Source organism: Oryzias latipes, chromosome 17 (assembly GCF_053564925.1).
Source record: "Oryzias latipes strain Hd-rR chromosome 17, Olatipes_Hd-rR_3.1".
NCBI classification, from domain to species: Eukaryota; Metazoa; Chordata; class Actinopteri; order Beloniformes; family Adrianichthyidae; genus Oryzias; species Oryzias latipes.
Genome location: NC_136253.1, coordinates 16,525,310 through 16,538,734, shown reverse-complemented (window position 1 = coordinate 16,538,734; position 13,425 = coordinate 16,525,310). Strand labels below are relative to the sequence as shown.

Here is a 13,425-nt window from a genome sequence, read left to right as displayed (position 1 = left end):
GTCTGTCTGTCTGTCTGTCTGTCTGTCTGTCTGTCTGTCTGTCTGTCTGTCTGTCTGTCTGTCTGTCTGTCTGTCTGTCTGTCTGTCTGTCTGTCTGTCTGTCTGTGTGTGTGTGTGTGTGTGTGTGTGTGTGTGTGTGTGTGTGTGTGTGTGTGTGTGTGTGTGTGTGTGTGTGTGTGTGTGTGTGTGTGTGTGTGTGTGTGTGTGTGTGTGTGTGTGTGTGTGTGTGTGTGTGTGTGTGTGTGTGTGTGTGTATGGGTGCGTGTGTGTGTATATGTATATGGGTGCGTGTGTGTGTATGTATATGTATATATGTGTGGGGGTGTACATGTGTCTGCATGTGTGTGTTTGTGTGGGTTTCCTTGTGTATGTATAAAAGTGTATGAGTGTAAACTTGTGTACATATGTATGTTTAAGTGTGTAAGCCTATGTGTGTATGTATATAAGTGTGTGTGTGTATATTAGTGTGTGGGTGTATGTATGTGTATATGGACTGGAAGTGTATCTTCCTCTGCCTGCAAAGTGGATCAGGTTTCTGTTGTAATGCGGGGGACCAGCCCTTCCTGAAACTGAAGCTGTGTGTGTGTGCTTGTGTGTGTGTGCTTATGCGTGTCTGCATCCATGCTTTTGTGCTTTCTTGCTGGGACTGACGGGGAGCGTTCAGCTCAGGATCTGCTGGGTTTTTCACTCTTTAGGTTATGATCATCAGACAATGGAGATACACTCGCTCCTTAATATTGCTGGACTTATTTTCAGTGTTTGGATTAATGCTTCACTCCCAAAGCGGCTTTTCTCTGATTGTCCTTTCTGTTTGGCATGTGTGAATGCTCTCCTGGATTCAGGTTGGAATCAAGCAAGAGAACTCTGGTCCACTTGAGTTTCAGGGTTTCTGTTCAGTTGCAGGTGAACTATGGTGCGGTTCCCTTCATCCTGGATGCAGACAGACCAAAGAAAGAAAGAGAGCCAAAGGGAGAAAATATTATGAGCTCAGTGTGTAAAGTGAAGAGTAATAGTATTTTTAACAAAGTTGCGTTTAGTTCTGATCAACTATTAAATGTGATTTGATAGAAATGTGCATGTGTGTTGTTAGTAGGGTTGGGCGATGTCCCTTAAATTGGCCGTTGACGATGTTTGCTGTCAACCATCGGGATGGACGATGACATCGTCGGGGGGGGGAGGGGGGGGGTATTTGTACATTTTTCGTTTTTATATAACTGCTATTCGTTTTTTTTTTGCTTTTTTCATTTTATTTCCCAACTAATGACTAATCCGCGATGATCCAGTATAAACTGAGGGAAGTGACTTTAACAAAAAAAAGTAACAAACAAAATAGAAAAGAAGTAGTCCGCTCCCGCACTTCACTAGTGAAGTGGACCGGCGGAGCGCGGACTTACAGCTTTGTGTTTGAGGGGAAGCTTTGTTACATGAGCGCTATGTGTGTGAGATTTAAGACTGCGATCCGTCCCGCAGCTCTAGGGGTACAAGCAACCGAACTCAGAACCGGGTCTAAAGGTGTGTCTGAGCACAGATCGTCAGCACACACAGCGGTTTGAGCTTCAAAGCAGAAATGTCGTTCAGTCCTTAGAAAACATTCAAACAATCACGCGGATTTGTGTTTCCAGTCGTGTCCCGACTAAATAAAGGCTGATGTTATTCTTACATGTTTACGTGCAGCCAGCATGCAGCACCACCCAAAGCTAATGTTGTTAGCCCGTGTTAGCATACTGCTAATCCTGGCTTCGTTCAGAAAAAGCACTGACCACACGGATTAAAATTCGAATGATGAGCGAACATGTGTTTCACAATAACCGTAACATTATTAAAAGCACGTTTAGAAGATCATCTCGTATTTTACCGAGCTGACCTGTCAATGTATATAGCCGCTCGGCGCTGTTTAACATTGTTTTGTATTGAATTGTTACATTCAATAAAGTTTGAAAAAAAAAAGCCGCTCGGCGGAATTTATATCCTTCCGGTTTTCAAACCCTACTGCGCATGTGCGAATGATTTATTCCGACGGAAAGTGTGACCTTAGTGAACGTTTTTATATTCTGAAAACATTTTTCTGGGCCCATCTACACGGTTGGATTCTAATCATTGATCCCATCAAGATATTTGGTACATGTAACCTCGGCTTATGGTGTCGACGCGCAACGTGGGGGGGGCGTGGCATCACGATGGTGGTCTCTCCATCGGGATGTCAGTCACCCATCACGATGGACGATGATATCGTCCATCGGCACAACCCTAGTTGTTAGCAATGTCTTTTCTTTCTGACGCCAGAGAATTCCAGCACAAATAAGCAGAAACATTGAAGGGTTCTGTGTTTGATGCGGACAATTCATATTGACCTTTGAAGGAGTCTCTTTCTTTTAGTGTTTTGGGTTTTTCATGTAGGCACCAAAGGTGAAGGTTATTCCGTCTAAACACCTCATGAAGGGTTTGGTCTGCATGATCTTTGCAAGTTTTTCTGGACTGCAGACGTCGCAGATCTGAGGGCAGCTCTTAACATCCTGGAGATCAATGAGGTTGAAGCCAGCACAGATAAGACAGAGATGCTCTGAACTGGGATGAAAGGGTTTAGTGATGCTAATCCAGGTTTACAGAAATCATCTGATGCAGGGATTACAAATGTGTGCACGCACTACTGTTTTTGGATTATTAGTTGGAATTAGGATGCTGCTCTTATTGTTTCTACAAAGCAAACACTCCCTTTCTCCCATGTGGATGAACGCCTTTGCCTGCCCTCAGCTGTTTTTTACTGTGGTGACGCCTCCAAGGGCCCCACCCACTGGGAGTTCAGGTCTGTTTACAGACTGAGCTGCAGATTGAACAGCTGCAGAGAGGAGCAGCAGCAGGAATGCTCTGGGGTCCCCCCATACCTGGCTCTATGCCCGTTTTTCATAGGTATTTCAGCTGAGGAAGGGTGTTTCTAACTTATTCCCCTCCTGTCCTGCAGGTCCCGGGGCCTCCCCAGGCTAAAGGAATCCAGCTCCCATGAGTCTTTGCTGAGCCCTGGCAGCGGCGTAGAAGCTCTGGACCTGAGCATGGAGGAGAACGTGTTGGTCAAGCCATTGCACAGCAGCATCTTGGGGCGGGACTTCTGCTTCGAGGTGACTCGTGGTTCTGATGAGGGAGGGGCTCAAACATGTCCCTCAACTGTTGAGTTTGGCATGTCTGCCTTTATAAGGTTTCAGGTGAAGCTGTTCAAAAGCTTTTTCAGCAAGCAAGAGCAATGTTAGAGGAAAACTTAAATCTTTTCTCTCGTGAATGAAGAAGAGCATCAAGTCGCTTTAAGAAAAAAGCCAAAAAATATCTTCACCTGTTTGTCTGTGATCAGTGGTTGTGGTTTTAGTGTGCATTTTGTGTCTGACTTGTCTGTCAGGTGACCTACTCGGGCGGAAGCAAGTGTTTCAGCTGCACATCAGCCGCAGAGAGAGACAAATGGATGGAGAACCTCAGGAGAACCATTCAGCCCAACAAGGTGAGGCTCACATGGTGGTTGTGGTTCAGAAAGGCTGTGTTGTTTGATGGGGTGAGCCCTGCTGTCACAGATCTGAAAGAGGCTGGGGTAGTTCTGATCAGCTGGTTAATAGTTTTGTGTTCTGGTCTGAATCTTCTGATCTCATCTGGACTGTCTGGCTTTGTCTGGAACAACCAAATTAGCTGGGCTGGTCTGGATTTTGTGGTTGACGGTGGATCTTCTGGTCTAGTCTAGATCAGGTAGGTGGTCTAGTGTGTATCACCTGTTCTGGTCTGGATCAGTTGATCAGGAGCCTCTGGTCTGGTCCTTTTCTCCTTGTTTTGATCTGTTTGCCCATCTAGAACAGTTTGATCAGTCTTGATCTTTTTGTCTTTCTAGACCAGTTTTTCTTGTCTGGATTTTCTGGTCTGGTTGAAATATTATAAATAAATTATACCATCTGTGACTTAATAATCATTCCCCAGTTTTTGATGCATAGTGAAGCGTATAGTGCAAAGTGGTGGCCGACTTTCTGTCCAGTCAGCTGCTACAGAGCTCCAAACTTCATGTGACCTTCAGATGAGCTCAAGTACAGAACACAGAGAGCTTCATGGAATGGGTTTCTATGGCCGAGCAGCTGCATCCAAGCCACACATCACCAAGTGTAATGCAAAGCGTCTGATGCAGTGGTGTAAAACACACCGCCATTGGACTCTAGAGCAGTGGACACGTCTTCTCTGGAGTGATGAATGACACTTTTCCATCTGACCATCCGATGGGCGAGTCTGGGTTTGGAGGTTGCCAGGACAACAGTACATGTGGCTTGAGCTTGGCCCCTTAGTTCACCAGGGTGCGACCTTTGCAACCCGCAAGAGTGAATACTTTTGGTAATATACTATATTCTGATTTAAAGACAATCACTTAAGGGCAGGGATGTTGACAGTCGTCAGTTTAACACACCTTCTCAAAACTTCCCTTGTCTTTTGACTTTTGCCTCTTCACTGACTTATGCTGAGTTTATTGTATTCCTTTCATATATCTGACAGGATTTCATCAAAGGATTTAAGGAAGATCTAATGCATAACCAAAGATTTACATTTTAAAGACTGACTTGTTGCCATTTTGGATCCTCATGACCTCACAAATTCTAATTAGACAAAGAGAAGGAGTTTATCGCTGTTTTAACTCTATGGTCTTTAGCTTAACCCAAGGTTGTTTTTAAAACACTGTTGTGAGCGCTCTTTTTTCGTATCTACTGCATTAGTGGTAAATATGTCTGTTTCCAGGACAACCGTCGGCGAGCGGAGAACCTGCTTCGACTCTGGATCATTGAAGCCAAAGACTTACCGCCTAAAAAGAAGTACTTCTGCGAGCTTTGTCTGGATGATATCTTGTACGCCAGGACCACCAGCAAAACTCGCCATGACAGCCTTTTCTGGGGGGAGTACTTTGACTTTTCCAGCCTGCCCTCTGTGCACAGCATCACTGTGCACATCTACCGCGACGTAGACAAGAAGAAGAAGAAGGACAAGAACAACTATGTTGGTCTGGTTAACATCCCGGTGTCGAGCATGACGGGTCGGCAGTTTGTGGAGAAGTGGTACCCGGTGAGCACCCCCACCGTCAGCAAGGTCAAAGGAGGAGGGCCATCCATCCGCATCAAGTCCCGCTTCCAGACCATCTCCATCCTGCCAATGGAGCAGTACAAGGAGTTTGCAGAGTTCATCACCAACAACTACAGCATGCTGTGCACCGTGCTGGAGCCCGTCATCAGCGTCAAAAACAAAGAGGAGATGGCCTGCGCGCTGGTGCACATACTGCAGAGCACAGGAAGAGCCAAGGTGAGAGCCCAGCCCAGGAGACCGTCCCTCTTCAGACTGAGGAGATCTGCAGGAATACCTGCTCATGTTCATCATTATCCTTTCCAGGACTTCCTTACAGACCTGGTGATGTCAGAGGTGGATCGATGTGCCGACCATGATGTCCTGATATTCAGGGAGAACACGCTGGCCACCAAGGCCATCGAGGAATACCTAAAGCTGGTGGGACAAAAGTATCTCCATGATGCACTCGGTGAGCCCCCACATATCCGTGACACACATATGTGACACACACACGAGTCATGAGTCTTCATTTACTCTGTGGCTGTTAATCTCACTGAGCTGCTAAAGTATCTTTGGATCCTCTGCCTCTTGGTTTGTTTTTCACGTGTTTGTGTCCGCCTACAGGTGAGTTCATCAAAGCTCTGTATGAGTCTGACGAGGATTGCGAGGTGGATCCCAGCCGTTGCTCAGGCAGCGATCTGACCGAGCACCGGAGCAACCTGAAAATGTGCTGTGAACTGGCTTTCTGCAAGATCATCAACTCCTACTGGTACGACTACGGCTATCTAATGGACAAATATGGGCCTCTACTGTTCAGAGTCTATAGTTTAAACTGTGTTGGGTTTAATAAGATTTAATAAGATAAGGGGATTTTAGAAGTCCAAACCATTTTAGTGGCCTTGTGGTAAACTAACTGCTCTGAGACTGTGACATCATGAGTTTAAACCAATAGTTGGGTCATACCAAATACCAAGAAAACGGTACCTAATGGCTCCTCTCAACAGTGTATGTCATTTGTTTTGTGACGTTGTTCTGAATTGCTTTGCAGCGTGTTTCCACGCGAGCTGAAGGAAGTCTTTGCGTCCTGGAAGCAGCAGTGTGTTGCCCGCGGACACGTGCAGGACATCAGCAAGCGTCTGATCAGCGCCTCGCTTTTCCTGCGCTTCCTCTGCCCCGCCATCATGTCTCCTTCACTCTTCAGTCTGATGCAGGAGTACCCTGACGACCGCACATCCCGCAACCTCACGCTCATCGCCAAAGTCATTCAGAACCTCGCCAACTTCACAAAGTATGTCAGATTTTTATTTTTTTATTTTTTACTAGTTGCTATTTTTCTGGAGACACTTCTGAAGCTGGACTCCTCTGCAGATTTGGAAACAAGGAGGAGTACATGGCCTTCATGAATGACTTCCTGGAGCACGAATGGGCAGGAATGATGCGTTTCCTGTCAGAGATATCAAACCCAGAGACGCTCTCCAACACGCCAGGCTTTGAGGGCTACATTGACCTGGGAAGGGAGCTGTCAGTGCTGCACACTTTGCTGTGGGATGTTGTTTCTCAACTTGACAAGGTACACAAAAGCTCTGCAGTGTGTGTGCAGTGATTGTAACTGACAGTATTAGTATGGCAGTGATGGTAACCAGTAGTCATGCTAATTGCCTATGATGGTAACTAACTGTGATAATAAACGGGTATAAATTGTATTTTCCAAAGCAGTTAAATCTAAATGATTTTTTTTTTTGAGAATTTACTCATTTATAGGTTGAATATTTACTGAAGGGAATTAGATCGTATTGGTTTGGACAGGTGAACCTTTTTGTTTGACTGCGGTTCTGCATGACCATTATGCATGTGCAGCCCTTTATTCACAGCAGGACAGACCGTTTCAGTCCCCCTTTCAGATGAAATTCTAAATACCCCCACTCCCCCCAGAACCCTTTGTAGTCATAAATGACTCCCTGCACTCATAAAGTCAGCTAAGTTCACTTGAATTCATTTATCTCATTCCTGCAGCATGATGCCCCCCCAGCAGTTGTGCCTCACCTCCCCCCTCCCCCAGCATGCTTCTGCTGTTTGTGGTTCTGTTTTAGTGGAAGCATGAAGTTCTATTTTTTGGTTCTGTTCAGTTTTCCTCATGTTTTTTCCTCCTCTTCCCCTTCTGTTCACTTTCTGTCTCCCTCCACCATGTTGCTTTTCCTCCACCATTGCATCCTGGTGCTTCCCGCCACCCCTTCCTCAACACAAACACGTGCACACGTGCGAAAACCAGGGTGAAAATTCGTTCCTGCAGGCCACTGTTGCCAAATTGGGCCCATTACCAAGGATTCTGGGAGAAATCACTCAGAGTCTCGCAGCACCGACACCCCTCCCTCAGCAGCTGCAACGCTTCCAGCACCATAGCTCCGCCCATAACATCACTGGCAGCATGTCGTCGGGGATACAGCGAATGTTTGAGGGTGCGGCTGACAGGTACCTACACTCTCAAGCCCACACTGTATACGCATGTCAATCGTCATGACGACACTCATCCAGAAGTGTTTCACTTTTTACAGCCACAGCGTTCACAGCCTGCAGTCTGCGGTCGAAATGATGGAGGGTCCTCCCCAGCGCCCCCTCCCCATTCCAAACGGTGGCCAGGGGCAGCAGCGGGACAGCCTGCTGCCCAGTGGCAGGAGTGTCTCTTTGGTGGACCTGCAGGAAGTCCGGAGCCTGCAGGATGCCCCACAGCCCCTGCCGCACCATGAGGGCCCTTGTCTCAGCAGGTCGGGCTCCCGGGCCTCCATCAGTGCTGCTCCAACCCCAGCAGCCTTCCCCAGCTCTAACCCCGTCACGCCGGCGCTTCCCCAGTCCAAAGCCCCACACAAAGACCTTCAGCCGCAGAGCGCCCCACAGGTCCGTCGGCTGCAGCCCCCCCTCACCCAGCAGCGCAGCCTGCAGCCACTGTCCTTCCAGAATCCTGTGTACCACCTGATTAACCCTGCCAATAGCTTGTCCACACGCTCCGCCCACTCCTTGAGGCGGGACTCTAGCTCAGAGAACCTGAGCACTGAGAGCTCCCACAACAGCCACAGCAACTCTGATGACTTTGGTAGTCAGGAGGCGGGGAAAGCCTGCGCGGCGTCCAACAGCAGCCTGGACGAGGGCGGCAGCCGGCGCAGCACACAGAGCGAGGAGTACTTCTCACCACGCCGACTTGTACGGCCCAACCTTGCACAAAGTGCCGCCACAGCAGTTGCCATACCCCGCCAGAGCACAACAACAGGCACCGCCCACATTGTAAAGGTTGAGCAGCAAAGCAGAGTTGGGGGCGGGGCCAGGACGCCACACTCTCTTCCTGTTGGCTCCTCCCTTTGCAGCAGCAGCAGTGCCAACACTGAACCCACACCAACTGCTGGACCCAGCAACCTTCAACAGAGTTCTGTAGAGAATGTGGTCCCGCCCACAATAAGTACCGCCAAGGCACCATCACAGGTACTACATCACCGTGCCAGGTCTGCTCTCTCTCCCAGGTGTGTTAATGACCATTTGACCGCCTGCAGGTGACATCACCGGTGGAGGCTGCCGTAATGTCTCCAGTGGAGAGGACGGCGGCCTGGGTCCTAAACAACGGCCAGTACGAGGAGGAGGGGGGCAGAGGGGGGCCAATCCGGGAGGAGGGCAAGAAGACGGAAAAGGTAAGCAGAAGACTCACCTGGGTGGGTTCGCCTAAACACGTCACACTGAGGGGATAATTCCCAAAAAACCTCAGAGTCCTCCGTATAGAAAAAGAGTTTAAAGGGTTTTAATTCATATTTGAGGAATCCAGAACTTTTTCTCTGATTTGTTTTATCAGGCATGTTTGTAAATGGTGGAAACATGCCAATTAAATTTCATTTCTTTTTTTAACATTTTAGAAAAAATGTTGAAACTGAAAAATCTTTGCATAACGGTCAGACTCTTCCTCTGTTCTTTTCTGCCTGACTACTGATGTTAGGAAGTGAATTTATCTAAACAAAGCTCTTTCTTCCGTTCATTGAAATGTACTTATTTAAAGCTTTGGTAAAATCTCTGGTTCGTACAATTGCTGTCCTGCAGTACGAGCTGGAGATATCGCGGCTGAAAGAGTGTCTGCGGGCGTCCGGGCGCCGCCTGGAGGAATACGAGCGGCGGCTTCTGGCTCAGGAGCAACAGATGAAGAAGCTCATGCTGGACTACAAGAGCCGCCTGGAGGACAGTGAGGAACGCCTGAGGAGGCAGCAAGAGGAGAAGGACAGCCAGATGAAGAGCATCATCTGCAGGTACAGAGAGACTAGCCAATGCAGGAACTTCCAACTGGTCCAGACCTTTTTTGTGTCAGACTCCGCCCACTCCAGTGTCTTATTAAAATTCTGTCTCACAGCTTTGAGTGATGTTCTTTATGATGTATTTTGAGATAGTAAAATCATTTTTTGAATCTGTATTAAAACTGTGGACATAAAAATGCAAGTTAAGAATTACAGAGATCTATATCTATAAAAAGGTTTTTCACCTTGATAACCTTAACAATAGTAATGGTGATGTTCAAATTATTTCTGCAGTTTTGTCCAATTATTTTAGTAAGGTGGGCGGAGTCTTCCAGGTTCCTATCAATTTCCATTGGTATAGTGAAATTCTACAGCTTCATTCTTTGTGATATGTTAAAAACTACTAGATCCTCTGATTTTGAAGAGAAGTTAGCACCGTCCTCTTGTACGGACCACCCGGTGTCTTCTCAATGATTAACCTCCATCCTGCAGAATCACTCTTTTCTCAGCTGCTGTTTCTCAAAAATTGTGTTCCAATGGTTACTTTACTAAGTAGCAGCTGTACTTTGTTCTTTACATCTGCTGAAAACAAAGACAATGTGACGGGTGAGCAATGTTTATCCTTTTGGGTTTGTAACCATGTGTCAAACTTAGACCACACTTACTGATTAACCAATCATACAACTCAAAAGGTAAACAAAGTTTTGAAGACTTGTTAAAATCTTTTCGTAAGTCATATGCTTTGCTCAAGTGGCTGTGGATTATTTTTACAATTAAACCATGGATCCTAGCAGAACCACACAGTGCTGCTGTGAAGTAACTGATGAGATGTTCAGACGATCAGATGACTCCAGTTCAAGTTGATTCACTTGATGTTGTTTGAATCCATTTTGTAGTTCTGTCTCCCGCTGGTCCTGATCTCTGAGCAGTCCTGTCCTCTGCTCTCTCATGTCTTTGAGAAAAAACTGGTTTTGTTGATCGCTTAACCTTGTTACTTAAATTACTCTGACAGTCTGTTCACTCCTGGCTCAGTGACTCTGTGCTGCTCTCTGGTGGAGCAGTGCAGCGCCTGCAGCTTCACTCCTGTTATGATTTAAAAACATAAGATTTTTAATTGTTCAGAAGTTTAGCCACTTGTCAAAGTCAGCCAATAAAGACCAGATTTAATGGAGGCTGCGCACAAACATTCAAATCTGAATAGAAGCTAAGCTTTTCAGGGATCAACAGGAGGCACTGCTCTCAGGGATGAACTCAAATCCCATCAAACTGAATCAATCAATGCATGTCTGCAGGCTGATGGCAGTGGAGGAGGAGCTAAAAAGGGACCACGCAGAGATGCAAGCGGTGATTGAGGCCAAGCAGAAAATCATTGATGCTCAGGTATGCAGACACACCTGCAACACCATCATCATCCCCATCTGCAGCTTGTTACACCTAAAGGGGTCAGAACCTGGAGAGTGAGAGTTCAGTTCTGGGATTTGAGCTTAAATCCACAACAGGATCCCCCTCTGCTCCTTTTCTCACGTGTCTTCACTGATTTCAGGTCAGTAACGGATGTGAAATGAACCAATCAGGCAAGTACCTGGAAACCCCCTCCCCTCCCCGCTGTTTATTTATTATTTAAAACACAAAAGCACGCATCACGCCTGTCCAGCTGGCCAAAAAGACCATTTATTCAGTAATGTGTGAGAGTGAGCCTTCTGCTGGACTTTCAGACCCAGGTTCCTGCCATTGAGGAGAATCTACAGGGGTTTTGTAGAGCAGGCAGCTTGTCTTTGATTCAGTTTTGAGAGGCATTCCTACAGAGAAACTCATTTGTTCAGACATTGTTTAGGGGCTTGGTAGTGGGCCAAGTTGAAATCCTGATCAAGTTCACGCTGAAATGACTTTCAAACAGCTGGAACCTGTGAACCTTATCTTAATGTAGCATAGTGTAATGTCAGCTCTTCCCACCTATGAGTCTCCAGCATCTGTTAGGATAACTTTCATTCAGAGTTCATCTGGGATTCAGCTGGAAGCGATGACTGAAGGGAAATGATCTAGATGTTCTATCAGCATTGTTTGACAAAGATTTCCCCTTCTGGGGTTTTGGTTCAGATGTGGTTTGGTTGTAGTTTGCCTGTTGTTTTGGTGGTGTTTGGGAGTTTTATAGCTGTTGTTTGTTGTTAGGCTGTTTAGGTGTCTCTTCTTGTTGTTGTAGTGTAGCTTGACTGTTGTAAATATATTTTTGAGATTCTGTTCAGATGAAGTTTATTTTTTTCAACAAAAAAAAGTTCAGCTTTTTTGCTGTTTGATGATTGTTCTTCTGATGTTCTGTTGTTTGGCTTTTTTAAGTGTTGTACTATTATTTACTTGTTTTGGTGTTCTGTTAAGTTCTGTTTCTGCTGTTGTTTATTTGTTGTATAGTTGTATTTGCACATTATCTAAGTTTTGTATTTGTTTGAAGTTCTGTCACTCAGGTGTTGTTTACCTGTTGTGTCTGATTCATCTAGTTGTTTGTGTCTGATGTCCTGCTGTAGTTCAGCTGTTGTCTGCTGTTGTTTACCTGTTGTTCTTGTGCCATTTGACCACAGTTTGGATTGTTTTGGTTTTCTGTCAGGTTATTGGTCAAAGGCTAGAAGCTTTCAGCAGAAATGTAGATGACCAGAATGTTTAGATCTTTGCCAGTGGCTCTGACATTGGAGTCATGGAGAAAGCCTCTCTCTCTCTCTCTCTTTGGTGAATGCCCTTGAATTATATTACCAAAAGTATTCGCTCACCTGCCTTGCCTCACATGTGAACTGAAGTGCCATCCCATTCCTAACCCATAGAGTTTAATAGGATGTCGGCCAACCTTTGCAGCTTTTACAGCTTCAACTCTTCTGGGAAGGCTGTTCAGAATGTTGAAGAGTGTTTTTGCAGTTTTTGACCATTCTTCTAAAAGCACATTGGTGAGGTCACACACTGATGTTGGTGTAGAAGGCCTGACTCTCAGTCTCTGCTGTATTCATCCCAAAGGTTTTCTATGGGGTTCAGGTCAGGACTCTATCCAGGCCAGTCAAGTTTATCCACACCAGACTCTGTCCTATGTGTCTTTATGGACCTTGCTTTGTGTTCTGGTCCACAATCATGTTGGAAGAGGAAACAGCTGCTCCAAACTGTTCCCACAAGGTTGGGAGCATGGAATTGTCTAAAATGATTTGGTATCTTGAAACATTCAGAGTTCCTCTCACTGGAACTAAGGGGCCAAGCTCAAGTCCTAAAAACAAGCCCACACCATAATTCCTCCTCCACCAAATTTCACACTCAGTACAATCCAGTCCCACATGTACCGTTGTCCTGGCAACCTCCAAACCCAGACGCATCCATCAGATTTCCAGATGTCATTCATCTCTCCAGAGAACGCGTCTTCACTGCTCTAAAGTCCAATGGCGGTGTGTTTTACACCACTGCATCAGACCCATTGCATTACACTTGGTGATGTGTGGCTTGGATGCAGCGGCTCGGCCATAGAAACCCATTCCATGAAGCTCTCTGTGTTCTGTACTTGAGCTCATCTGAAGGTCACATGAAGTTTGGAGCTCTGTAGCAGCTGACTGCAGAAAGTAGGCCACCACTGTGTACTACTTTAGCATTCGCTGAAACCTCTCTGTCAGTTTACGTGGCCGACCTGAGTTGCTGTAGTTCCCTAACTCTTTCATTTTGTTATGATAGAGCTGACAGTTGACTGTGGAGTATTTAGGAGCGAAGACATTTCCCAACTGCACTTGTTGCACAGGAGACATCCTTTGACAGTTCTAGACTGGAATTCACTGAGAGCGGAACATTCTTTCACAAATGTTTGGAAAAACAGTCTGGATGCCTGAGTGCTTGACTTTATACACCTGTGGCCAGGTGATTAGGACACCTGAATCTGATCATTTGGATGGGTGTGCGAATACTTTTGGTAAAATAGTTCACTTCATCACCCAAGTGTTGTCACAGTTCTCCCCCATGATCTGAATGAGCTGTTATTGCAGTCATGTGACTGTTGTCCTTCCTCACCGTCAAGCCCGTCTGCGTTTCTGCAGGTCTGCTGGCTCCAGCTGCGGCTGCGCGTCTCAGTGACTTTAACATT

General features: G+C 46.2%; 1 protein-coding gene across 15 annotated transcripts in view; it reads left to right on the top strand.

The window, feature by feature from the left end:
• Window positions 1-13,425, top strand: part of rasal2 (RAS protein activator like 2) — a 52,400-nt gene that overhangs the window by 36,064 nt on the left and 2,911 nt on the right. For 7 of the 15 annotated variants that reach the window (XM_023965211.2, XM_023965212.2, XM_023965208.2 and 4 more), the window contains 12 exons: window positions 2,960-3,113; window positions 3,386-3,484; window positions 4,750-5,304; window positions 5,392-5,536; window positions 5,692-5,836; window positions 6,116-6,355; window positions 6,436-6,637; window positions 7,337-7,536; window positions 7,620-8,538; window positions 8,607-8,741; window positions 9,142-9,344; window positions 10,622-10,709. In XM_023965211.2, coding sequence (XP_023820979.1) covers window positions 2,960-3,113; window positions 3,386-3,484; window positions 4,750-5,304; window positions 5,392-5,536; window positions 5,692-5,836; window positions 6,116-6,355; window positions 6,436-6,637; window positions 7,337-7,536; window positions 7,620-8,538; window positions 8,607-8,741; window positions 9,142-9,344; window positions 10,622-10,709 — 3,085 coding nt within the window. Of the gene's footprint in view, window positions 1-2,959; window positions 3,114-3,385; window positions 3,485-4,749; window positions 5,305-5,391; window positions 5,537-5,691; window positions 5,837-6,115; window positions 6,356-6,435; window positions 6,638-7,336; window positions 7,537-7,619; window positions 8,539-8,606; window positions 8,742-9,141; window positions 9,345-10,621; window positions 10,710-10,872; window positions 10,904-13,425 lie in introns of all 15 variants that reach the window. The other 8 variants (XM_078934680.1, XM_023965210.2, XM_078934684.1 and 5 more) reach the window with 3 other exon arrangements.